This window comes from Eretmochelys imbricata, chromosome 22, assembly GCF_965152235.1.
Source record: "Eretmochelys imbricata isolate rEreImb1 chromosome 22, rEreImb1.hap1, whole genome shotgun sequence".
NCBI classification, from domain to species: domain Eukaryota; kingdom Metazoa; phylum Chordata; order Testudines; family Cheloniidae; genus Eretmochelys; species Eretmochelys imbricata.
The window spans coordinates 13,279,203-13,305,305 of NC_135593.1; the positions used below are offsets into that span (position 1 = coordinate 13,279,203).

Consider the following 26,103-nt stretch of genomic DNA (forward strand, 5'->3'; position numbering starts at 1 on the left):
TGCTGGAAAAAACAGGCCTTTTTTCTCTCAAAATACCTTAATTTTTGAGCAGAAAAAATGGTGAAATTTTGTGAAGTTTTCTAATTGGGATGAATCTCAAATGTTGAGCATGTCCTGTTTTGCTGAGAATTCTTCTTACTCCTCTCCAAACTACACAGATACAGCACCTCTGAAATGGAGAGGGCTACAAACCATCAGCACCACTGCACGCTGCTTACCCGTGGGGAGGAGTAAGAAATGAGGCAAAAGACACTGGCGTAAAGACTTGCTCTTTCAGAATAAGCTCCATAGGTTCCTTAATACCCATGCAAAGAAGAAAGCATCTTGTGACGTGTTATTCAGAGATTTAGGGCCCCTGACACCTGCATGGGCATTGTGGGTGCTCAGCATTTGTGCAAATCAAGCTACTTGATTTTAAGGTCTCAGCAGAAAGACCCACACAGCAAAAAGCATGCAACTCAGTGATCCACTATGGAGGGATGAAGGGCTGAGTTGACCCAGTTAGGATTTGACCCTGTCGCTCATGGGAATCTACAACTTCTGCATAGATGGCTAAGTCACCCACATGATCACCAAACATCCTAGTGTATGATTTCCTAAAGCACTTGTAATCTTGAAGCCAGCTGAGACTTAGATCTTCTTATATTAAAGTCAGACTAGAAATGTCCTTTTCCCCACCCTCTCTGCATCGTTTCCAGACTCTGAGAGACGGACATTGAGACTTGGTATATGGATCCTTCTATTACATCTCAGCTGAGTTCTCTGTACCTTCCTTATTGGTATCTCACTCTGATGCCTCTCACAAGCATATACTGGCATTTGCTCAATCCAGCTCACTTGAGCAGTCATCTCCCAGTGTGTCCCAGAGAAAAAGAACTTCCAGTGAGGCAGCTGTTGAATTGCAGGATTGTTTGCTTTACACGGGAGTCATTTTCAGCAGACAGCCACTTCATTTCCCCCTTAGTCCACTGGCTTACTATGCCCAGGTGTAGCACTACATAAAGCAATAACAACAATAAACAACACCTAACCACTACCGCCCCTATGAAACCCGCTTCCCTCACAAATCAGATTCCCGATTTTTTAGCTGTCTTTAAACCCAAAGCAATTAATTTTTCCCCAAAAAATTCCTCTAGAAATATAGCCACAATATATTTTTTCCCAGGCCGAGAAATGTCAGTGACTGTTAAGGGAAATTGTCCTGCAGAGGCCAGTTTCGCAAAGAACTATGCCTAATTTGAAGCAAAAATGGATTTTCATAGATTTTTGAACTTTGGGAATTCAAAACCAATTCGGATTTTGCTAAAAAATAACACCAATTTTTCAGTGAAAAAGCCCCCTTTGCTTAATTTGCTCTAGTTTTGGGTGGTGTTCAAAAATCCCATTTCCAACAAGGTCTATCACAATGTCTCAAGAGCCTTATAAAACAAACCAAGGCCCAAATTGAAGTCAAGATGGACCAAATCAAAAACCCCAGATTCAAATGTACAAGTGAATGGGGAAAGGAATGAACCGTGAAACAGACTACATTCATCTTTTGTTCCTCTCTCTTCCTTTCATTACCCATTGTAATATTCTGTCTGTCTTTATATCTTTTCTAGAAAACAAGGAGGGAGACGAATGTGTGACAGCCGACACTTGGAAATGAACTGGGGACCTCTAGAACTGAATATATTAGCTCAAGCTGTTAGAGACTGACTCGAGAACCAGGCACTCAGGGATGTAACAGATTCACATCTCTGAAACAGGAAAAGTGGGGAGATGTCTAATATGCTGACCAGTGGCTTACACATATACTCCTGTGCAAAAGCTACTGATGGCTGCTGGATGCTGCTATTGCTCATTGGAAGAGCCAGCTTGGGCAAACACTGCAGGAAGCACAGGTGCAGCAAGTTCCTGTAAATGGGACTCAAAAGTTAGCCCGAGGCACAAAACCCTGGACTGAAATAAGCAGCCAACACCTCTGGAAAAGGGAAGCTTAGCTATAAGGAAGCTCTGGTTCAGAGCTGGCTATTAAGTTATTGTGGGCCACATTCTTGATGATGTTTATAGCTATTTATAGTGACACCTTTGCGTGCGTTTTTCTTTGGGATATTTTTTGGTCCTTTCTTTCACCAACGTAGTGAGGAATCATAAATTCTATTTCTTGTACCTTGTTGCTTTATAAGCCAGCCCAGCCGCTTGGTCTCTATGCCAGGTGAAAGCCAAAATGTTTGCACTTGGGACAGTTGTTGTTACACTGGGGAGCTGTAGAGCTAAAAGCATGAGCTGTTGTGGGAGTCAGTGCTCCACAGCTGGGGCTGTAGCTGACTGACCTAGTCTGTGGATCAGCCATCAAGAGGGGACCTGTAACACACTCTCCAGTGGGTTACACATGCACCCCTGGAGCCCAGCCTGCTGTGTTTTGCACAGCTGTACTCGTTACTAGGTGAGCAGAGTCGATAACACTGCACGTTGCGCTGGCCCGAGCCACGCTGCGTATTCATGCTTCATTTCCCCACCAGTTTGTCTGTGGGACCTGGAGCAAAGAACAGCACTGGAGTGACACCGCGAATCAGCAGAAAGCCTGTACGTACAGGCCACGTCCACAGCTGGCGCCAGATTCAGTGCACGAGGGCCGTGAGGTTGCGCTGAAATGGTCACAACTTCCACTGCACCGAGAATGCAGGAGGGGCACAGACCACAAGGGTAGTGGATGCAGCCAGGACAGCTACAGGACGTGCTGACCGCACCCCTTCACCCACTGCTGCTGGTGCAGTTCTCATGTAGTCCTGACGATAGACTAAAGCTCCCATTGGCACAGCACACCAAGGAAAGCAGTGGTAGTACCATCCCTTGGAATGATCCCCCCCCCCGGGGGCCAAGGAGTGCAGTGAATACCTCCCTGCACCATCGTCAGTGCATTTGTCCCTGCAGTGGGAAAGAGGAGCAGATTTACCAGGAAACAAACTGTGCGGTGGCACAGGGCCCCCCAAAATGCAGGTCAAATATTTGACAACCTGCCCCTGTGTCCCAGCCGGCGGCACAGCAGGGCTCAGGCAGGCTGCCTGCATGCCGTGGCCAGTGGCCCCACGCCGCTCCCGGAAGCGGCCGGCTGCTGGCACATCTTTGTGCACCCCTGGTGGGGGGAGGTGGCTCTGCATGCTGCCCCTGCCCTCGGCAGCGCACGGAGACCCGCTGCCCCCTTCCCCGCAAGGAGGAGGGTGAAGAGGCGGAGGAGGATGAAAAAAAGAATGAAAAACGGGGGAGGGGGAGGATAAGAGAGAATGTTCTTTTTCTTGGCTGAGTTCCCAGGGGGGCCCCCAAAAATGAAGATGCGTACAGGGCCCCACTAATTCTAAATCCGCCACTGGTGGAAAAGTAAAGAAATTGACCTGAAGAGGCAGAGTGGCCCAATGGGTAGAACAGCAGATTGAAAATCAGAAGATTCGGGTTCTAATCCTGCCTCCACTCTTCTAAAGTGGTTCTTCTACCACTTTCATTGCCATGGTATCTGAGCACCTTCCAGTAGGGCATTAAGTACCATGGCTAACATCTTCCATTGACCTGCTGTGTGACCTTGGGCACATCATTTCCCTTCCCACCCTTTGTCTGTCCTGTCTGTTTAGATTGTAAGTCTTTGGAGGCAAGGACTCACCATGTGTCTGTGCAGCACCCAGCACAATGGGACCGTGATCTCAGCACGTGTTATTGTAAGACAAATAATACTATCCTGCTCTACTGCCCCCAGATGCCTACAGAAAACAGCCCCCTTCCTCATCCATTGTCTAGAGCTCATGTTCATTCTCTGCTTCTCTCCACAGTATCCCCTTGGCTGGACAAAGATCGGGGGGTGGGGGAGAAACTCTCTCAGCAGCCCGTGGGTCAGAAAGTCCATTAGAGTCTCCGTGTCAGAAATCCACACTCGATTATATCACAACAAGTGAAACTGAGAAAATGACAGCCCCATTTAAAGCTGCCATATTTGGTTATGTGTGATAGGAAAGACACACAGCACGGTGGTTGGATGGGGGCGGGGGAGAAAGGATTTGGAACTGAAGTTAAACAGAAAATAAAATACAATGCCATTAAGCTGTGGGCGGGGGAAACTGAGACGTGGCGACGACTCCTCGGCAGGAAATTTATTTGTAGTTATTTGTTAGGAAACGTCTGATCGGAGCCATGGATTAACATACGTCAGCTGCAGTTCTCCATGTGCGGGGAACGGGAAAAGAGAAGAGCAGATGGGGATCTGGAGTTGCCTTCGTCTGCTCTGCAAACGGAATCCTTGAAGGAAAGCCTCAAGGATAAGCTATCATGCCTTCCTCTGCTAAATAAATATTTACTGGTTTAATTCGTTAATTGCCACACTGCTCCTATGCACTACCTTCCTGCACAGTGGGAAACCCAACCCACTCCAAGGGGGCGGGAGAGAGACCTAATGCAGGGCACCTGGGGTGATTCTGCTGCGGTTTGAGCAGTGGTGCTGCAGTGGAGATGGTTTGTGGCGTCTGCAGCTACGGAATCCACCTCAGGGATTCGGGGTGCTCCCTGCACAGCAGGGTTTGGGAGGATCGCGAGTGCGGGAAGAGTTATGCGGATGGGATCTGCTGCTAAACAGATCCACCAGTGATTGCTCACCACTGCCCCCAGGCAGCTGGGGCACAGGAATTACTGCAGCCTCAGTGGTTCAGGATCCACTGAGTGGCGTTTCTACAGGATGCCTTGCACCTTGCTGTTGGAGACAGACAACTGGTCTGATTCAGCGTGGCAATTCCTATGCACTGATGCTTGATGAGGTAGCTGAGGATTGAGCCCTGAGTAACAGACCCATGGCATAACAATACTGGCAAAACACTTTTTAGACCTGCAGCTGTTTCAAATGTTTGTCTAGATTCAGGGGCAGCAACAGTTAATGCCATACCCTTAGAGGGTGTGTTAACTCTCCAAAGCCCTGTCCTACTATCCTCACCACTTCCCTGCATGACAGGTAAGTAAGACTTGTGTTTGGGGTGACGGAAGTTGCCCAAGGTCACAGAGTAAGTCAGAAGCAGAGCATGCTCATCACTCAGTTCCCCTCCCTTTAAACGTCTGTGAGAAAGAGAAAGAGAGAAAAGAAAAAAAAAAAAACCCACCAGAACCCAAGCAGGTTGAAATTCTCAGAAACACATCTAGGAGATAGAAGAAGCTGGGGACAAGGGGGGTGGGAGTTGCAGAAAGCATGCATTGCAAGGCAGGAATATTTACACACATTTGATCTTGGAGTGCATGAAAGGGTCTGATCCTGTTTGATCAGTTAACTCATTGATCCTTCATTCTGTACGTACCAGAGGAAATGGAATTTTAACTAGATTTTAATTACTTGTTTGTTCTTGGCAGGAGACAACCCGGCACACAGATATGTATGTGCAAGTTTGTTTACGTTGGTGTCAGATGCTGCATCTTTAACAGCCTTGTGTATTGAGACAGGGTGGGGGGAGGATAGAAGAGGCTTTAATTGTTTTATCTTGTTGTTGTTGTTCAGCTGATGGGTAATCAAGACTGTTTTCTTATTGCCTACGGAGCCATACAAAGCACATATCAAAACACCAACTGGGTATATTACAGCATCTCGTTATAAACAACCTTAGTGCCACAGTCTGTCCTTGGTTACCCCTGGGAAGCTCTACTGACTTCAGGTGGCTCACATAGGCGATAACTGGCAAAAGTTGGAGCTCTGTTCCATGGGGTTCTGTTCCTAGTTCCGCTGCTGACTTGCTGCCTGTCCTACAAGTCACTTCACTTGGCTGTGCCTTAGTTTCCCGGCTATCATATGGCAATAATATCTGCCCATATTTATAAAGGGCTTTGAGATCTAAGGATGAAAAAGCATGATACAAAGTAATATTATTTTGCATCTTGTCCAAAACACAGCACTACCCAGCAACACTGTTCCTTGGGGCATTGGATCAGTACAGACATAGAGCCATCTGAATCACTAATGCCTCCTCTGACATCCTAGGTATTCCTCTACTGAGGGCCAGATTCGGTCACACAGACTCATATTGAGCTGAACCTTATGCTATGAGTAGTTTCAATGAAATCCATGGGACTACTTGCGAAGTAAAATACAATTTTACTCCACAAGTGAGTAAGGGTGACAGGATCGAGCCCCTGGTTTATAGCACCACTTTATACTTTAGATAAGCCAACTCCACAGGCCTCCCATCCAAATACTACACAGGCTCAATCCTGCTTGTCTTCCGAAACACCGTGAAAGGATGCCAGAAAATAGCATAGTTGGATAGCAATAAGCTGCAGTGTTTGTAACGGTAGGGCACCTGCTGCATTCAAACCCTGCTCCAGAGCCCGCAGAACCAAATGGGAGCCTTTCCACTGACTTCATGGGCTTTGGCTCAGCCTTGTAGGGCACACCCACACTGCAGTAAAAGAGCCGCACTATGGCAGCAGCTGGGCTGGGGCAGCTGACTCAGGCTCGTGGGGCGAACAATTGCAGGTAGACATTCAAGCTCAGATTGGAACCCGGGCTCCAAAACCCCACAAGGGGGATGGGTCTTACAGCCCGGTCTCCAAACTTCTACCCTGCTATTTTTAGCCCCGCAGCCCGAGCCCCTTGAGCCCGAGTCGGCCGACCCAGGCGCCAAGACTCGGTGCTGGAGGGGGAGTGGGTTACTGCAGTGTAGACACACCCTTTGAGTCAGGTGGGGGCAGATCATGCAGTCCTCTGTGCGCTGAGCTCCCCCTGGAACCAGTGGGATTTGGCACTGGGAGTCTGAATGGCAGTATCTCCACACTGAACCCATGCAGCTGAAACAGGGTGTGGGGGGGAGACGAGACAGGAGAGGTGGGTGGGGTTGGGGGTCCAGCACATTTTCGTTTAAATAAGAAACCAAAATATTTGTCTGAGTCATTCATTATTCCCCTATAACTACGTGCGTTTGCATGCAAATAACTATGACATACACGGTTATAAAATAGGTCTCTTACCATATGAACTCGGTAGAGAATGCTAATTCCCAAAGTCATGAAAGGTTTAGAGAAATCAATCACCTTCTCCCGTTCAGCCGTGATTGTCAGGCCAGCTACTGCCAAATCAGCTTTCTAAAGAGGAAGGAATGCAGAGAAGATCAACAGCCTGCCCCAAAGGCTGGACCCAAGGGGGCAGAGAAACCACACCCCTGGCAGAAGGATCCCCAGCTCCGAAGGACTCGTCCCCACAAAACCCGTAGCCAAGGACACCAACCTATTCACTATGGGGGAAATCCTGGCCCTGTTGAAGTCAATGAGAGTTCTGCCATTTCCCTCCTGAGTGTAACTTCACCTTGAGCAGAGGACTTTGGGTAGGGCCTAGGCCCCACTCAGGCAGAGCCTAGGCCTTGTGCAGGGAATCTGCAAGGGGTAAATTTCACCCCATGTCACTGCAGAGTGTGTTGTTGTCCAGGAACAGTCAGTGCTCTCCCAGCCTCACCAAGCCGTAGGCCAAGCTCAGAACAAAGACCAGTTGTCCCTTTTCAAAGATCGGAGCTCTGAGACACTCACCTCCCAGGGTTTCTCCCTCTTCCTGACCATAGTAAGTGGGGACCCGGGGAGTTCTGAGACTCTCTTACCTCAGCCTCAATTTATCCATCTGCAAAATACTACTCTCCTCCCTGGCTCTATAGACCATGGAGATCCTTGGCTGTTCTCACAATTCCCCCCTGCTGCCTGTGAGCATATTTTCCTCTTTAATGGTCATTCACATTCAGAGCTCTGAGGTCTTGCTCAGTGTTATCACTCCATCTTCTCCATGGTCAACCATGAGGTCAGACACCATAAGGATGTCCTTCCATGAGACACTAAGCTGGTCTGTTGTGCATCATTCCAGCTACATACCCAGGCCACTTTGAGATCCTTGGATGAAAACAGCCGTAGAAGCACTGAGTGTTGTAACGGTTTGAAGAGGATACAAGCCCCACCCTACAAGGCATGTCCTTCCCTCTCCAAATAGGATTCTTGTTACTTACAGAGTGCCACAGGAGGGAGCTCACAGTTTAAACAAGATCATTAGAGATGCCTCCCAAGCCACAAAGTCTGCAGCGTTGCCAACCCCAAGAGTTCAAAAATCACGAGTCAGGCACGAAAAACAAAACAAAACAAAACAAAACATGAGATTGGCTTAAAAATCATGAGATTAAAAATAATAGTCTCTTTGCATTGACCTTCTAGATTTTTGAACTTTTAGGTGGTGGCTCAAGTCACATTTTTCAAGCGTTTGTCCACCGCAACCCTGCGGGCTAGAAACGTACTTTTTAAAACAAATGAAAACTGAGTGTCTTGTGTAATCACTTGACTCCACGAGATGGAGCTTTTTAAACAAACTCCTAAGACTCCTGATAAAATCACAAGAGTTTGGCACCATCTCCGAACTCTCCCAACGATCAGAAGAGGTATTTGAATGCAAGCTTTGCATTGGGACGAGGAGCAGGATGACAGATCATGTGAAGGAGGAAAATGACACTGAGATGAAGGACTTGATGACAATGACACTGATGTGGATTGTGAACATCTGAGAGACAGATGGCAGTTTGGATAGAAGTCACAAAACAGCTCTAGTAAATCCTTTTTATATTCTTGGCTCCAGCTGACCCTTTCCATCCAGCAGCAATTTTTGAGGTTTCCGCAGTGGAACAAAGCAGAAAGCTTTTGAACATTTTCGCAAAAAACAGAATTGGGACTAAATGTCCATTTACAGCGCAAAACCTGAGCTTTCTAATTTGCAAAGGTGTGAGACTATGGTCTAGTGGTTAGGGTGCTGGCCGGTGATGTGGGGGAGACAGCTTTGAGACCCAGCTCTGCCTGAATCAGAGCAGGGTTTTTCATCACAGATCTCTCTGAATCAAACAGAGCAGGGATTTGAACCTCACGTTCCCCTATCCCAAGTCAGTGAGCTAACCATCAGGCAATAGAGAGTGAGTGAGTCAATCGATCCCTCTCTGCTGAAACCAATACATCCCCATGAAACATTTCATTTAGTCTTTCCAAGCAGTTCTCCTCTTGGGCAGAAACAAAAAGAGATCAGCAGCAAGAAAGGAACCCCAAATAGCACTGGTGAAATATTTTGGTGACAAAAATATTCTTAAGAAAAAAACAGCCTGGTGGGGGGGGGGGGGAACTTGCCAACTTTTTTTTTCCTGACATTGTTTTTGAACCAAATCCTTTTGTTTTTCTCTCTTCCCTGCCCCTCTTTTTCATGGGCAAAATGAAGGAAAAAAAGGAAAAAAGTGGAGGGGAGGATGAAAGGGAAGGCAGAGAAAGAGAAAAGGAAATATAAAAAAAAATGAACATTTTCAAAACATTTTTGAAACCGAAGATTTCCATGAAAACCCCCGAAACTTGCTCCTTGTAGAATGAAGTTTATTTCAGGGTTTTGTTTGTTTGTTTGTTTTTTTCCTTCAAAAAAGATCTTTATCATTTTTCAACCTCTGCAAACCCCAAAGGAAGGGTGATGGGCTTGATTCTACACCCACTGAAATCAACTGACTTCAGGGGGAGCAGGATAGGGCCCTTTAAAGAGCACTATTGTTCTTGGAGGAAACAGCTCTTTCCTTTATCCAGCACCCGTCAGGCCAAGAGAAGAGAGTTTGCCAAGTTCAATACAAGGGTCAAGTGGCAGGTTGAAGAGACACTGGTGGCCATGTCACCAAAAACACCAAAACCCTGGTTGGGTCAGCACGGGGCAGTTTTCCTTACTGCTCCCACGCTGGCTCTGTTCTGTGCTCCCACAGCTGTCCCTACTGCACCTTCCCCCAGCCCGGAACTCCCAAAGCTTAAAGTGAAGTGAGGGACACGATGAACCTACCCCCGCCCCCAATGTATTTATTTTTCGGAAGAGGCTTTATATACCTTAACAGGTGTGTGGTGATCCCCAGATGCAGGGAAACCAGGGCTGTTCTGCTACGTGGGGCAGGATTTGGGGAGGCCATAAAAGGGGGCACACAACTCCTATGTGACATGCGCCATAATTCTGCGAGGAGGCTTTGGGGTGGAGCGGGGCAGCATGGGGGAGAAGCAGAGAACCGAAAACCAGAAGGGAACAGCAGATCATTTTGTCTGACTTCCTGCACGTTCACATGCCCCACCCAGTTACTCCTGTACTGAGCCCAATCACTTGGATTAGACTAAAGTATAACAGCCCTCAGAGACTATTGTGTGCCACAGGCTGAGAACAGGAGGGACCAAGGTACATCAATGCCCAAAGCCCCTGGAACGGCAGGGAATTGAAATATGTGCAGATCATCCTAGCAAGCAACCTATGCCCTATGTTGCAGAGGAAGGCAGAAAAACACACACACAAAAAGGAAAAATAGACCCCCCTCCCCCCGCCCAGGTCCCTTTCAATCTGATTAGGGAAAATTTCCTTCCTCACCCTGAAAATGGCAATCAGTAAGAACCACCAGCCAAGCACCAGAGAAACAATTTCTGTTCAGCCTCAGAACACCAGACCCACTCTCTCCAGTGTCCTATCTCCAGCCAAGGCCATCTCTGGTGCTTCAGAGGAAGGAGAAAATAAAACAAATCCAGAATGCAAGGAGAGGGTCTATTTCCTTCCTGACCCCATAGGCAAGCAGCTGAAGCCCTGTGCAGAATCTAACGCCGATCCATTAGTGAACACTAGCTACTGCAACCTCAATACTGTAGTCGCACCTGTGGAGCGGTTCCATAGCTGTTTTGTGGCTTGGGAACCCCAGTGAATTGCAGCGCAGTTAGGCTCTCTGGCTTGTGAGATGCATAGGAGACAACAGCCTACTACTGCTGCCTGCAAATATATTTGGTCTAATATGAACAGAAATGTTTGCATGAAATAAATGAATAACAACAATCAACTATAAAAAACAAAACCTTTTTCTCCCTTTGCACTGAAACAGTGTAGGAAACTGCTAGCTAGAAGAGTTAGAAAATGAAATCCGTGATAAACCAAGTGTGAAAATAGTCATCTTAGATTTATTATTTAAGATAAGTGAAATTAAAACAAGCAAATGAAATAATCCCCCATTAGAGACCATCAGCAGAATTTGAACTGTCAGCACTGCAGCCCAGACCTGGGGTTAAAGGAATCTCTCCATCAGCTGGCAGCAGAAGCAGGCTGCTATCCTCTATGTGGGCCAACCACTAGAGGGCAACACAACACACATTCTCACAAGATTGTAATACACTTAAATGCCATCAATGGGATAAAGCAAATTAGATTTTAAAAAAATCCATCCAGATTTAATAATCTTCTAATGCAGCTAAGTGATTTTAATTTTAAATATGATTTTTATTATTATAGCTCTCTTTAATGGCTTCAATTGCTTTTTTTTTTAAAAAAAAAAAAAGGTCTGCACTCTTTTCTCAAATATATGTTTCTGTTATTTGCAGGGTAAGAGGGAGCTGTCCCAGTCATGCAGGTGGGGGGAAAAAACAGCTTGTGTTTGGCATCCCTGAGTTTCACAAGGTTTGCAAGGCAGTCAATGCACTATAAAGTCTTGAAGGCCTGATAAAATGTGCGACTTATTTCTCCAGATCCGTGCCCTAGTTGTAAATGCACTGTGAGATGGCAAATTTGTATGTGTGCTTCCCTCTGCATGCTGTCTGAACCTGCCGCTGTTGCAGGATTTTCTTAAGAATAACTGGATTAATCATCTTCTGGCAGAAGTGGGCAAAAAAAACCAACAACAACACAACCTTCCTCCATTCAAAGTCTCTGGGCTAAAGGGCTATAAAATACAGGAGAAGCGGCAACAGCAAAAACAAAATATTGGTTTATTGGAGCTCTGCTTTATTAGCTGCAGGAAGAAAGGGGGAAAAAGGCTAGCAGAGCAGGAAAATCTACCCATGAGTTAGCAGAGTGCATGGGTCGAGGAGGTGACAGAATCATAGAACTGGAAGGGACCTCGAGAGATTATATAGTCCAGTCCCCTGCACACGTGGCAGGACTAATTACACCTCATGTCACATTCTGGGCACATAAGATTTATTGGAGTAACTGGTGCCAAATTTTGTGACTGTATGCAGCTATAGATGATGCTTATTAAGATCAGGCTGGAATTAGTCACAGGTCAGGGGGAATTTCTATCTATCCAGCTTTCCACCTAAGGTATTTTAAAAAGATATCTATCGTCATAACCTGGCATGGAGTCTAGATACTCGATTAACTGGTGTTATATAAATACCACCAGAATACAAAAGATTGGATCTATTGATCTGCATGCCATGGTATCTAAGAAATTCTATCATTCGAGGAAGCCTAAGATAGACCAAATAGGAGATCGCCAAAGAGACTGTATCTGAGGTGCTAACCAGAATAGCACTAAGAATGCTCTTGTCCCACATCAATCAACAGGTCAGTTTTCTTAATCCCTTCTCTGGTTGCAGAGCTTCTGTGTACATGGTCCTTCCCCGTGTCTCCCAACGCCAAAGGGGTATCTTCCCCGTTTCAGCTCAGCCATGGGGCCCCTTTGGCCTTAGACGTGGTTGTGATCTACAATCAGCTGTGTTGGCTGCCGTGACATCTCTTTCCAAAGCACAGCTGCAGCCAGTGCAAAGGATTCTGGGGCACATGTGGAAACTCAAAAGACACCCAGTGCAGGTGACTGAGCACAGAAACAGGGACATGCTTTTCCAGGATGAAGTGACACAGGTCGGGAGGGAAGGCTTAGAAGGGAGAATACAGAGGACCCACTGAGCCAGCATGATGACCTTTCTCTCTGCATAAATGGCATGGCGCTTTAAGGAGGAGGAGGTTTGTACCTCCACCTAATGGTAAGATCAATTCTGCCCGTGTGCCACGAACAATGTCTGTGTGATAGCTGTTGAGCAAAAGATAGGTGGGAGTCAGTGGACTTGTAGGCAGGAGAGCTCAGCAACTAACTACATATAAGTTAGCAACTAACTGTGGTGTTGGTCCTGCTTTGAGCAGGGGGTTGGACCACATGACCTCCTGAGGTCTCTTCCAACCCTGATATTCTATGACTCTATGTGAGGAAAGTAGTACCCCTAAGAGATAACCATGGTCGGACGTGGGCAGAGGCTACATGTTTGATACAACATCCCTGAGGGAGGAGAAACTAAGTCAGATTGTCCTGGCTAGAAGCAAAGCAACCTCTACAATCCTCGAAGACTTGGTTCCAAGGTTACCGCATTTCAGTGTCACAGTAAATCCTATTTCCTGTACTGTATGTCGAGAAGGCTTACACAAATTTGAAGAGATTGTTCGCCTGAGACTGTGGAGATAGGAGAAACTATTCTTTTTAAAATATCCATCTTCAGTGATGAAGAAAGAAAAACCTATATAAAGGAATCACAAGTGTCCTTTATGCTGAATATAGGCCCCTTGCACACAAACTCACAGCATTTTCTTCTCCTGGCCAGGAATTATTTTGAGCATCTAAACTTGTTGACCGAGGGTCAGATCCTCAACTGGTGTAAATTAGCATAGCTCCACTGATGTTAAAATACCAGTACAAAGGGGCAGTAAAGTAGCCAGACTTAGCCAGCGGATAATGCCCCATCCTCAGGGAGCTTCCCTCTGATGCAGAGCAGGCATACCCAGCACCAATTCACCCTCAGCCCTGGCATAAAGGTGAGCAGGGGACGGCGGCAGAGTTTACTGCGCCCCAGCTATCTCCAGTTTGCATACTCTCCTTTCACAACCTCTCCAGCCGGCAGAGCTTAGAGCAGCCCCAGGTTGCTCTAACCTACACAAGATCTAGTGCAAATCCATCCCTCTCTGTGATGCACAGAGTGGAAACTCTGTGACTCAGAGGATCTGGGCATTCATTTCTTTATTATTATTGTGCAGTATCTGAGGCTCTCTCACACACACACTGGGAAATCACACAGAGCTACATTCTGACAGCATTAAACTTTGGTGAGCCATCCCAGTCGTATTCTGTGCCTGAATATCATCTGACTAGAGCTTGTGCCTTTTGCCTCAAAACAGCAAAGAGAGACAGGGTTTTTCCCCACCATGACTCACTAAGGTCAACGTATCTTAGTAACACTGGGAGCTTCGCAAATGTTAAAGCTCTACACCCACTCCCCACTTGAACAGAGGCAGAAGTTATTTTGATTTCATACCGCTACAACTTGGGAAGACATGCATCTTCCTTGCTTGCTGCTTTTGCACTCTGCCCAAGTTCAAGCTATTTGTGCGTCTCACGCTGCCATTGTCTACACTGTGTTCCAGCTATAAATGTTAAATAAACTCAAAAAAGACAAAGTGCATTATTGTAGCGCAGCCAGATGCTTCCAGAGCAGAAGATTGCTGAAATGAGAACAAAACACTCGCTGGATCAGAGGATCCCCTGGTGGACTGGCGTTTGAAATGAAATGTATGACCTGCCTTAACTAAAGCTGCCATTAAGCATTACTACTGTCTGTGTTCTGAACACACATGCGGAAACACACTCACGCTGCAGCTGGGAACGTTATTAACTGGTGAGGCTAAGCCTGGATTCTGAGCTGTCACACTATTAAACAGCCTTAAGAAGTAAAACGCTGGGATTTTCCATCCAGAAGACATGGCTCTCTCCTCCGGTACCGCCATCACTGTAGAGGCAGACGTGGCTCATCCTGACGCTAAAGGTGATAGATGGCGCATGATGTCAGTCAACAGTTTGGTAAGAAAGGACCTCATGCAAAAGTTCCCCGTGGCACTTAGGATGGCCTGGGAGATGATCCCGTCCCTGGCCCTTAATAATAGCAATGCCTGTTTTTTATAGAGCATTTCTCATCACTAGATCTCAAAGCCCTTTAGATCCTCACAATACACCTGTGAGGTAGGGGATTATAATTATCCGAATTTTATAGATGGGGAACTCAGGCAGAAACTTAGCGAAAACCCCGAAGACTTGGTGGTTTTGGGCAGATGATTTTGTGTGACTTCACCCCTGGTGACACACACCAGGTTGACAGGCCTGGAAGCGCTGGGCTTTAGGAGTGTGAGTCCTGGACTTCCAATGAGATCTCTGCTCCTAAATCCCTTAACAGCTTCTGAAAAATCCTGTTGTTTTATCCACAGAACAGGGACGGGATGATCAATGTCAGGGCAAGCTTCTCCTGCAGCGTCCACTCATGTGCTTCGCCCCTGGACCATGTCTGAGCTAGAAAAGGGTGCTTCAATCTTCTTGACTCATTCAGTTCTTAAGACTGCCAACTAAGGGCCAATTAGTGCCATCACATGGCAACTACCTTTAGTCACTATGGAAACAGGCTTGATTCCAGCCGAAGACCTAGATGATCTCGATGCAGAAGTCTCCATGGTTCATCACCCTTCGAGTCCATCAAAGGGGAGAATTTTCATTCTGGTTTGCCTAAGGGTGGAAGGGAATAGAGCACGATATCACAGCACTTGAGGGAGTGGCTGTGTGCATCCGATATTTTTACACCACATGCTAGGGATGGGAGAACCAGTTCGGACAAGAGCAGTGCTGTCAAATCACTATCCCCCCTCTATAACTGAACCTGAAACTCTCAACAGCAATGGAGCAAAGGCGTGTGGGGCCCTGATCTGCTAGCAGGTAATGCCTCGCAAAACATTTGGCCCGGTCTTCCCATCCCAGCCTGTCTCAGCTGCTCCAAGTGGACACTTCTTCCTCCAGCTCCCACGAGGCATCCTGCCAGCACCAACACCTAGCAGAAATCAGCTGTGCCGTGCTCCTGTGCTTTCTCTGCTCTTAAGTCCCAAGGATCCCACCGGTATCCTCCCCTGACCCCAGGCCTTTCTAAAGAGTCTGAAATCTTTGGCTAACATTCCCCACCTTCCTATGGGTTTTTTGATGCCTCTGAACTACCAGGTCCTGGCTGCAAGGGGTCGGGGATCTGAAATACCCCAGGATATAACTAATCTGGCAAAACTCCTAGTAGCCGGGGTGGCACCTTGCCTCTTTCACCTATTTTGTGCCATCCAAACTGTTTTCCAAGTCTAGCACTTTGGGGAGGTGGTTATTTCTTGCTGCCTTTATTCCCTTCCCCCAACCCCTCCAAATATATTGAGGCTTGGTTGATACTTAAAACTAATACAGGCATTGCTAAGTCAGCCAGGGGGAGTGAAAAAAACACACACCCTAGTGATAAAGCTATGTCGACAGCCCTTCAACCCCGGCGTAGACACACCTGTGCCAGTGGAAGAGAGCTGCTGTCGACACAGCTAACGTCACGTGTGAAGGTGGTGTTCTCACTCCTTCCATCAGCCTCCGCTGCGTCTATACTGGGGCAATGTCGGCGCAGGTTCTCTAGCGTAGACACAGCCTTACGTTCCTCACTGTCTGCAGTGCAGCTGCAATGCAGCTGAGCTCTCTGTAGGCTCACAAGGCTGGAGGAGGAGTTTTTAATAGCAGAGTTTGTTCAGCTGACAGCCTGCTCACCTGGCTAGTGGTTAGCGCGTGCTCAGCATTGCAAGGGAACGTGTGATGCTCCGAATGAGCGGTCTGTCTAGATCAAATCTGCCGAATTGCACTGTGGGTGTGGCTGGTCTGTATGGATCCATGTACTGGTTGTTTACACTCCAGCTGCCCACTGGGTTTTACAGTAGCCATTTGGCACCTGCTGCAGCTCCCATTGTAGTCAATGGGAGCAGCAGGGTCGGGCCCTAGAACTTGATATTGTTACGTACATTTGAAGCGAGGGAGCTGCTGTTTTTAAGGCCATGTGTGAATCGCCGGCTTGTGAATGGCAATAGACCAAAAGCCCCAGGGGCTGAAGTCTGCTGTTCACCACAGAACAGAGATCAGGAGCAGGACAAGCTTCTCCGCCAGCCCCGCCTCCAGCAGTGTCTCTCAGCCCCAGTGCTGAGTCACCACCGTCAGGAATGGAAGCAAAATTCAGAGTCTGTGGTCCTTTGGGTCCTTGGCAACAGCAAGGGTGCAGAACTGTGAGACATGGATGCTTATCCACTGGGAACAGCAACCTGACCATTTCACGCAGACCACCAAACAAACACTAGCAGGGACAGCGCTCGCTTCCAAGGCGGGCTGGATTCAAACAATGGCCTAGCAATGAAACACTCCACAACCCCTTAACAATCCTTAACAAGCCCTTCAGTCTCACCAGGTCCTAGGAGGTGTCAAGTGCTCTCAGCGTCCATTGAAGTCAATGGGAGTTGAGGGTGCCCTACACTAAAAGGCTGCTTGGGCCTAATTTCAGAGCATGCCCTAAACCTAAGGGACCGCCGTCGGGACCCGTTAGGTTGGTGTGGTCAGCATGCTTCGTGATGGGAGACTGGCTGATCTGAACCAAGCCTGAGCGTGTGTGCTCTGCGGATGGCACCTGATTGGAGCCTGACACTTGCACTCGGGTCCTGTCAGGTTTGGGTCTGATTGCAAGAATCTACCCCACCCTTCCAAAGAGGTGTTCAGCACCGGGCAAGGTGAGCAGCCAGGTTGGCTGGAAGTGAACTATCCTAGAGGGTCCGGTCCTATTTAAAGGAGCACTGATGCTTTCTGCCTACCTGCCCTCTGGGCTCTGCTGTGGATTCAGACTAAAGAAGAAGAACCAGCTCAGCGTGACTCTCAACGTGCTGAGAGCGAGGAGAGTTCTGCAGGATGTAACACAGGGCAATTAAAGACACCTCTGTTGGAAAAGATGGCTGCAAATCACAGAATTAGTAACACAGTCTCCATCGCTTACATGGCAGACTCTTCCTTAGATGGTGACGCTCCCTTTGCTTATCCTCTCTATCTCTTCTTTCCACCCCCTCAACCTATTTGTCTTATTTGGCTTTACATGAGTCAGATCTACCAATGCAGTATCACGCGAATGTACTCCCTGCACCCCCATCCCTCCGCCCTGCTTTTCTAACTGAACACTGGCTCCAACACCCTATGGTACTGCAAAGTAAAGAACAAACTGCTACGAGGTGGAGGGAAGGACGCAGGTTGTTTGTCACACCTGCCAGAGGCACGTCACCTGGTTTTTAAATAGTTTGTTTTGTGCTTGATTACCTCACCCCCATAGGAAGGTACTATCCTGGCCCAACACAGCTAACCCTAAGAACACTCACAGTTGTTCTTGTACCCACGACTAGGCACTTTCGAGAGATGATTGAAATGACAGAATCATAGAATAACAGAGTTGGAAGGGACCTCTGGAGGCCATCTAGTCCAACCCCCTGCCCAGAGCAGGACCAATCCCAACTAAATCATCCCAGCCAGGGCTTTGTCAAGCCTGACCTTAAAAACTTCTAAGGAAGGGGATTCCACCACCTCCCTAGGTAACGCATTCCAGTGTTTCACCACCCTCCTAGTGAAAAAGTTTTTCCTAATATCCAACCTAAACCTCCCCCACTGCAACTTGAGACCATTACTCCTTATCCTGTCATCTGCTATCACTAAGAATAGTCTAGATCCATCCTCTTTGGATCCACCTTTCAGGTGATTAAAAGGAGCTATCAAATCCCTCCTCATTCTTCTCTTCCGTAGACTAAACAATCCCAGTTCCCTCAGCCTCTCCTCATAACTCATGTGTTCCAGTCCCCTAATCATTTTTGTTGCCCTTCGCTGGACTCTCTCCAATTTCTCCACATCCTTCTTGTAGCATGGGGCCCAAAACTGGACACAGTACTCCAGATGAGGCCTCACCAATATCGAATAGAGGGGAACGATCACGTCCCTCGATCTGCTGGCAATGCCCCTACTTATACACCCCAAAATGCCATTGGCCTTCTTGGCAACAAGGACACACTGTTGACTCATATCCAGCTTCTCATCCACTGTCACCCCTAGGTCCTTCTCTGCAGAACTGCTGCCTAGCCATTCGGTCCCTAGTCTGTAGCGGTGTATGGGATTCTTCCGTCCTAAGTGCAGGACCCTGCACTTGTCCTTGTTGAACCTCATCAGATTTCTTTTGGCCCAATCCTCCAATTTGTCTAGGTCACTCTGTATCCTATCCCTGCCCTCCAGCGTATCTACCACTCCTCCCAGTTTAGTATCATCCGCAAATTTGCTGAGAGTGCAATCCACCCCATCCTCCAGATCATTTATGAAGATATTGAACAAAACCAGCCCCAGGACCGACCCTTGGGGCACTCCGCTAGATACCGGCTGCCAACTAGACATGGAGCCATTGATCACTACCCCTTGAACCCGACAATCTAGCCAACTTTCTATCCACCTTATAATCCATTCATCCAGCCCATACTTCTTTAACTTGCTGGCAAGAATACTGTGGGAGACTGTGTCAAAAGCTTCGCTAAAGTTAAGGAACAACACGTCCACCACTTTCCCCTCATCCACAGAGCCAGTTATCTCATCATAGAAGGCAATTAGATTAGTCAGGCATGACTTTCCCTTGGTGAATCCATGCTCACTGTTCCTGATCACTTTCCTCTCGTCTAAGTGCTTCAGAATTGATTCCTTGAGGACCTGCTCCATGATTTTTCCGGGGACTGAGGTGAGGCTGACCAGCCTGTAGTTCCCAGGATCATCATTCTTCCCTTTTTTAAAGACGGGCACTTCATTAGCCTTTTTCCAATCTTCCGGGACTTCCCCTGATTGCCATGAGTTTTCAAAGATAATGGCCAATGGCTCTGCAATCACATCCGCCAATTCCTTTAGCACTCTTGGACGCAACGCATCCGGCCCCATGGACTTGTGCATGTCCAGTTTTTCTAAATAGTCCCAAACCACTTCTTCCTTCACAGAGGGCTGGCCGCCTCCTCCCCATGCCGTGCTGCCCAGTGCAGTAGTCTGGGAGCTGACCTTGTTCGTGAAGACAGAGGCAAAAAAAGCATTGAGTATGTTAGCTTTTTCCACATCCTCTGTCACTAGGTTGCCTCCCTCATTTAGTAAGGGGCCCACACTTTCCTTGGCTTTCTTCTTATTGCCAACATACCTGAAGAAACCCTTCTTGTTACTCTTAACATCCCTCGCTAGCTGCAACTCCAGGTGTGATTTAGCCTTCCTGATTCCATTCCTACATGCCCGAGCAATATTTATACACTCATCCCTGGTCATTTGTCCAGTCTTCCACTTCTTATAAGCCTCTTTTTTGTGTTTAAGATCATCAAGGATTTCACTGTTAAGCCAAGCTGGTCGCCTGCCATATTTACTATTCTTTCTACACATCGGGATGGTTTGTCCCTGTAACCTCAATAAGGATTCTTTAAAATACAGCCAGCTCTCCTGGACTCCTTTCCCCCTCATGTTATTCTCCCAGGGGATCTTGCCCATCAGTTCCCTGAGGGAGTCAAAGTCTGCTTTTCTGAAGTCCAGGGTCCGTACTCTGCTGCTTTCCTTTCTTCCTTGTGTCAGGATCCTGAACTCGACCATCTCATGGTCACTGCCTCCCAGGTTCCCATCCACTTTTGCTTCCCCTACTAATTCTTCCTGGTTTGTGAGCAGCAGGTCAAGAAGAGCTCCCCCCCTAGTTGGTTCCTCCAGCACTTGCACCAGGAAATTGTCCCCTACAGTTTCCAAAAACTTCCTCGATTGTCTGTGCACTGCTGTATTGCTCTCCCAGCAGATATCAGGATGATTGAAATCGCCCATGAGAACCAGGGCGTGCGATCTAGTAGCTTCTGCGACTTGCCAGAAGAAAGCCTCATCCACCTCTTCCCCCTGGTCCGGTGGTCTATAGCAGACTCCCACCACGACATCACCCTTGTTGCTCAGGCTTCTAAACTTAATCCAGAGACTCTCAGGTTTTTCTGCAGTTTCATACTTGAGCTCTGAGCAGTCATACTGCTCCCTTACATACAGTGCAACTCCCCCACCTTTTCTGGCCTCCCTGTCCTTCCTGAACAGTTTATACCCATCCATGATAGTACTCCAGTCACGTGAGTTATCCCACCAAGTCTCCGTTATTCCAATCACATCATAATTCCCTGACTTTGCCAGGACCTCCAGTTCTCCCTGCTTGTTTCCCAGGCTTTGTGCATTTGTATATAGGCACTTGAGATAACCCGCTGATCGTCCCTTGTTCTCAGTATGAGGCAGGAGCCCTCTCCTCTCACACGCTCCTGCTCGTGCTTCCTCCTGGTATCCCGCTTCCCCACTTACCTCAGGGCTTTGGTCTCCTTCCCCCAGTGAACCTAGTTTAAAGCCCTCCTCACTAGGTTAGCCAGCCTGCTTACGAAGATGCTCTTCCCTCTCTTTGTTAGGTGGAGTCAGTCTCTGCCTAGCACTCCTCCTTCTTGGAACACCATCCCATGGTCGAAGAATCCAAAGCCTTCTCTCCGACACCACCTGCGTAGCCATTCGTTGACTTCCATGATTCAACGATCCCTACCCCGGCCTTTTCCTTCCACGGGGAGGAGGGACGAGAAGACCACTTGCGCCTCAAATTCCTTTATCCTCCTTCCCAGAGCCACGTGGTCTGCAGTGATCCGCTCAAGGTCATTCTTGGCAGTATCATTGGTGCCCACGTGGAGAAGCAGGAAGGGGTAGCGGTCCAAGGGCTTGATGAGTCTCGGCAGACTCTCCGTCACATCGCGAATCTTAGCCCCTGGCAAGCAGCACACTTCTCTGTTTTCCCGGTCAGGGCGGCAGATAGATGACTCAGTCCCCCTGCGGCGAGAGTCCCTGACCACCACCACCCGCCTCCTTCTCTTGGGAGTGGTGGTCGTGGAACCCACAACCTTAGGACAGTGCATCTCATGCCTACAGCAGCTGACGGGACGTTGGGTGCACAGCTAGTCTACCAGGTAATATGCTCATACAGTTGTTACCTTGTCCTCCCTCTCTAGCAGTTTGTTTCATCCACCTGTTGCATCTTGTTGTTAACCTAGACAGTAAATGATTTGGGGGCAGGGACTGTCTACTACACGTCAGTGCCGTACCTCTCACGGTGATGCTCTGATCCCTGATTGGAGCCTTTTACGAGCCACCACAACACATATAATAAATAAGGAATGAGGACGACAGGGGTGACTTGTAGCAAGGCTGCAGCTTAAGTTCCTGCTGATTAAGTTGCATGGTGAGCAACTTGTCCCTTAGTTTAGCCTCATTCTTTATGAAAATGAGGGATGAGAGACAGGTGGATTCGAAGCCTTTGATAGCTGTTGCTTCTGAATCCCTCAAAGCAAACCTTGCTCCCCAGCGCTGTCACAGCACGGGAGTTAATCCCTGAAGTCTCATCACAAGAAGACGCACAGGCACTGCAAAGAGACATTGAGCATAGCCAGCCACTCGCTACCAAAAGGCAGCCAATGCAGTTGTATCAGAATAAAGGGGAAGCTGTCACATTGCCTTGAAAATAGTTATTGGCTTGCATCAGGCTAGTGAATGCCTTCTGGCTCTAGGATGAGAGAGCCATCAGGGACTCAAAGTGAGAGATGATATTGTAAAAGGAAAAAAATGAGACATATTCTCTCAGCCCATCCCTGCAGGCTGGGGCGCTGAACACTAAGCAATGTGCAAGCTCTGTTATTCTTCCCTGTTTCCTTGTGATAGTCAGTGCTCATACAAGGTGTCAGCCTGACAACTGGAGATTGAAGTGTTCAATCCACCCACAGGGTAGGAATAGCAAAGGAAGGTATGATGCTGTCTTACCACTGTGCCTCATTCCTGAGCCCACCTCTAAGGATGAGAAAGGAAGCCAGTCTTCACGGCCCTTGATTCACAAAGGCACCTATTAGCATGCTAGTTTCCGGGAAATACGAATACTTTTATTAGGAACTGGGTGGATTCCTCCCAAATGAATTTCACCTCCATCAAACCACCATCAGATGGTAACAATTTTATGTGATCACTGGCCTGAGCTGGATCCAAACTGCTGACCTACATATGAAAGACGATGGCCCTTTCACTAATCTCCTGAGTCATCCTGTCTGCGTGTTCCTCAGCTCTTAATTAGTTTTGCGTACAGGTCGATAGATATGTACTTGTCTATTTGGGTCAATAACAAACTCGTATTTCTATAGCATCCTTTTCATTCATATCTTAGGGCCCTGCAGAATTAGCCATAATAGAATTACCAGCACTACAGATTTAATCAATGGCTGGTTAAATTAGAAGCAATACAATGAATACTTTTTCGTTCCAGTACCTAGCCGCTCTGTGGAGATTCAGTGCCCCAGGGGCTGGGGGTCATCAGGTCAAATACTGTAGCAGGATATTAAAACATGGATGGATAATTTTCTGACCTTTCTAGTTACACAGGCTAAGAGCATGGTAACCAAATCTCATGCTTCTTGCCATTTACGGATCTCCTGTAGGGGTCAGGAAGGAATCACCCTCTAACCATTGTACATCACTGCATAAGCAATTAGGTGCTTTGCCTTCCTCTGCACCATCAGGTATTGGCCACTGTTGTAGGTACGGTAACACAGCTGAAGGACAAGAGGTCTGAACTGCTATGGAAAATGCCTCACTGAACAGCACAGAAATCACAGTCAAGGGGTACGAGCCTAGGAGGGGTTACAGTGGCTTTAAAAACCTTTGTGCCCTGATTCTGAGCTGCTCTGAGAGCTGGAGGGGCCCCTGGCATAACTTAGACAGCTCTCGGGACCTGTCTGTCAGCCTCCCAGAGCTGCTCTGGGGGCCACAGTTCTGCCTGGAATCTCCACAGGGCTCCTGTCCAGAGTTTCAATTCTGCCAGGACTTTTGAGGAGATCCTCAGAGGGCAGCCTTCCCTCTGTCATCCACAGGGACTAGGCTGTGAAAATCCTCTCCTAGCCAGATATGGATTATTTAAAGCTCCTTAACACCACCTTAGCCCTCTTATCCAGCTACAGGGGCCAAGAAGGGGCTGACTGACTATCCTACCCCGTGTTGTTACTGATAATCATTCATGGGTGGGGAAGCTTCCTCTTCATCTAGTCCTGCTAGATCAACCAAGAAAAGACACGCTCCAAAATCTTACCTCTTTGGCATTTACAGAGCCCAATTTGCGATGATGGCCGCTAAAGCTCAGATCCTGCAAACACTTAGCCACGAGCTTAACTCTACACACGAGGGCAGTCCCACCAACGTTTATGGGACCACTCAGGTGCCGAGCGCGAAGTACGTGTAAAGCACCTGCAGGATCAATGCTTAAGTCTGTGGGTGCAAAAAACCCAGCAACAAAACCTGCAGATGCAAAACTGCCTGTAAAATTAGAGGGTGGGCTGCCAATCAGGCCCCTTGATGCTAAGGTACTTTTGTAGTTTTATTCACTAAGCAAATGTGCATGTTTTATTTAAAAGAGAAAAAAAAAAACACCCCACACACATGCGTGTGTGCGTGCCCAGAAATGACTACGTCCAATTCAGTGAGAAACCAGAGCTCAGATTCTGTCCTAAATACTAATGAGGTACAAACCCTATTTCTGTTGTGAACTTAATTTCTGTTGGGTTGAGCTGCTTTTCCCAAATTGATCTGAGCTGGGATCCAGGTATGGGGCTGGAATACTTCAGACCCTTCGATTGGGAAGGGATGTGAGCAGCAGAGTTTGGTGGCTTTGACTTAGGCCTTGTCTATACTGGCGTTGCAGCCACTGCTTAGCTGCACATGTGCAAACCTCTAGTGTAGGCATGATTTACACTGGAGCAGTGTGATCTGTACAGTGCAGCTCACCCCAGTAAAAGCTCCTGGCAGACACGGGGTGAATGGCCTTTAGTATACAGGAGTTCAGACTACATAATAAATAATAATAATACCTAGCTCTTATATAGCACTGTTCATCTATAGATCTCAAAGCGCCTAACTCAGGAGGTCAGTAGCATTATCCTCATTTTACACATGGGGAAACAGAGGCACTGAGAGGTGAAGGGACTAACCCCAGGTCACCCAGCAGGCCAGTGACAGAGCCAAGAATAGAATCCAGGATTCCTGAGTCTCAGTCTAGTTGCTAGCCACTTGGACCACTGCCCCCGCCATGCATTAGATAATGGTCCTCCCCGGCCTTAAAAAGGTAAGAAAATTTGTGTCTGGCTAGAGACGCGCAATGGTGCAGGTATAGTGGTGTCTAGACTGGGAGTTCTGCCAAGTGAATTATTATTCAGTCTCTCGTGAATTATTATTATTATTTCTATAGCAGTCATGCCTAGACAGGCCATTCATCTGGTTTTAAACTGGACAGTCCTGTTTTTAAATAGTTTGTCTCCTGTTTGCTACGGAGACAAAACTGGACATGGTTTTGCCAGTAGCCTGCACAGGGGATGCCATTTTGAAAAGCACAGGGATTCCCCCAAGGCCTGCAGGAGCTAGCATGCATGGTGCAGGCGAAGTCCTGCTGCCAGCTCGTCAAAACGGCATTCTCCTGGAGGCATGATCTCACACGTGCTGTGCATGCGAGATCATGTTGTCAGGGCTGGGGTCACACCATTCCCATCCTAGCGGTGCTTCAGAGACGCAGTCATGGACCACTATCCTGTTGTGCTGGGTGCCACACAAACACCTAGGCGGCACATGTGCAGTTCAGTACGAGAGCCCATGTGCTGAATAAACCCAGAGAAAGTATCCTGTGTACAACCTCCCTCCCATTTCCATTGCTAGTGGCACTGAGGGTGGGTTGAGTGGGAACAATGAGATGGAATTAAGAAGGAAGTTACATTTGTGCTGAATGTCAGGGGAAAAATAAACCTTCCTCAAGTATGAGCTCTACCTGGCTGCCGGATCTATCAAGGGAAGAGACATTTGAAGCTGGTCTGGAGAAAAACACTCAACATGGTACTGTAGGGAATACCCCTGCACTGGCTGGTAGGGTTGGGAAAGACAGGGTCAGAATCAAAGCCCACTGAAGGCAACTGAAAGATTCCAATGGCCTCTGGCCTGCACAGGAACAAAAACCCTCCTGAACTGGAGTTAAATGAGTTATAAATACTTTGTTTCTGTGCGGAGGTGGTTCAAACACTTATGTCCCCAAAAATCAGCAGTTAGCATTCAATAGAGAGGCGCTGTCAAGGTTAGTAGGCCAAAAATGTCATGGGTGTGTATCTTTCTTCCCTTTGTTTACAGAGATCACACGCTGCTTTGTGTGCTTTCCTCCTCACCTTCCGAAAGAAATGCCGCAGCGCTGTTTTATATATAGCTAGAGATGGATAAAATCTATGCCAACAGCCCAAAGGATTTGCAAACAGTTGGCCAGAAAAGAAAAAAAAAAAAAAAAAAGAGGCCAGAATCATAGCTGGGATCAGTTTCCATATCTCTATGGGGAAGGTGGATGGTTTAGGAGTTAGGATGCTAGTTT

The 26,103-nt window shown here is 47.6% G+C and overlaps 1 protein-coding gene across 4 annotated transcripts in view; it reads right to left on the reverse strand.

Annotated features, from left to right (window-relative positions):
- Positions 1–26,103, reverse strand: part of GRIK4 (glutamate ionotropic receptor kainate type subunit 4) — a 201,892-nt gene that overhangs the window by 12,716 nt on the left and 163,073 nt on the right. For all 4 annotated transcript variants that reach the window (XM_077839813.1, XM_077839814.1, XM_077839812.1 and 1 more), the window contains one exon: positions 6,967–7,080. In XM_077839813.1, coding sequence (XP_077695939.1) covers positions 6,967–7,080 — 114 coding nt within the window. The remainder of the gene's footprint in view (positions 1–6,966; positions 7,081–26,103) is intronic.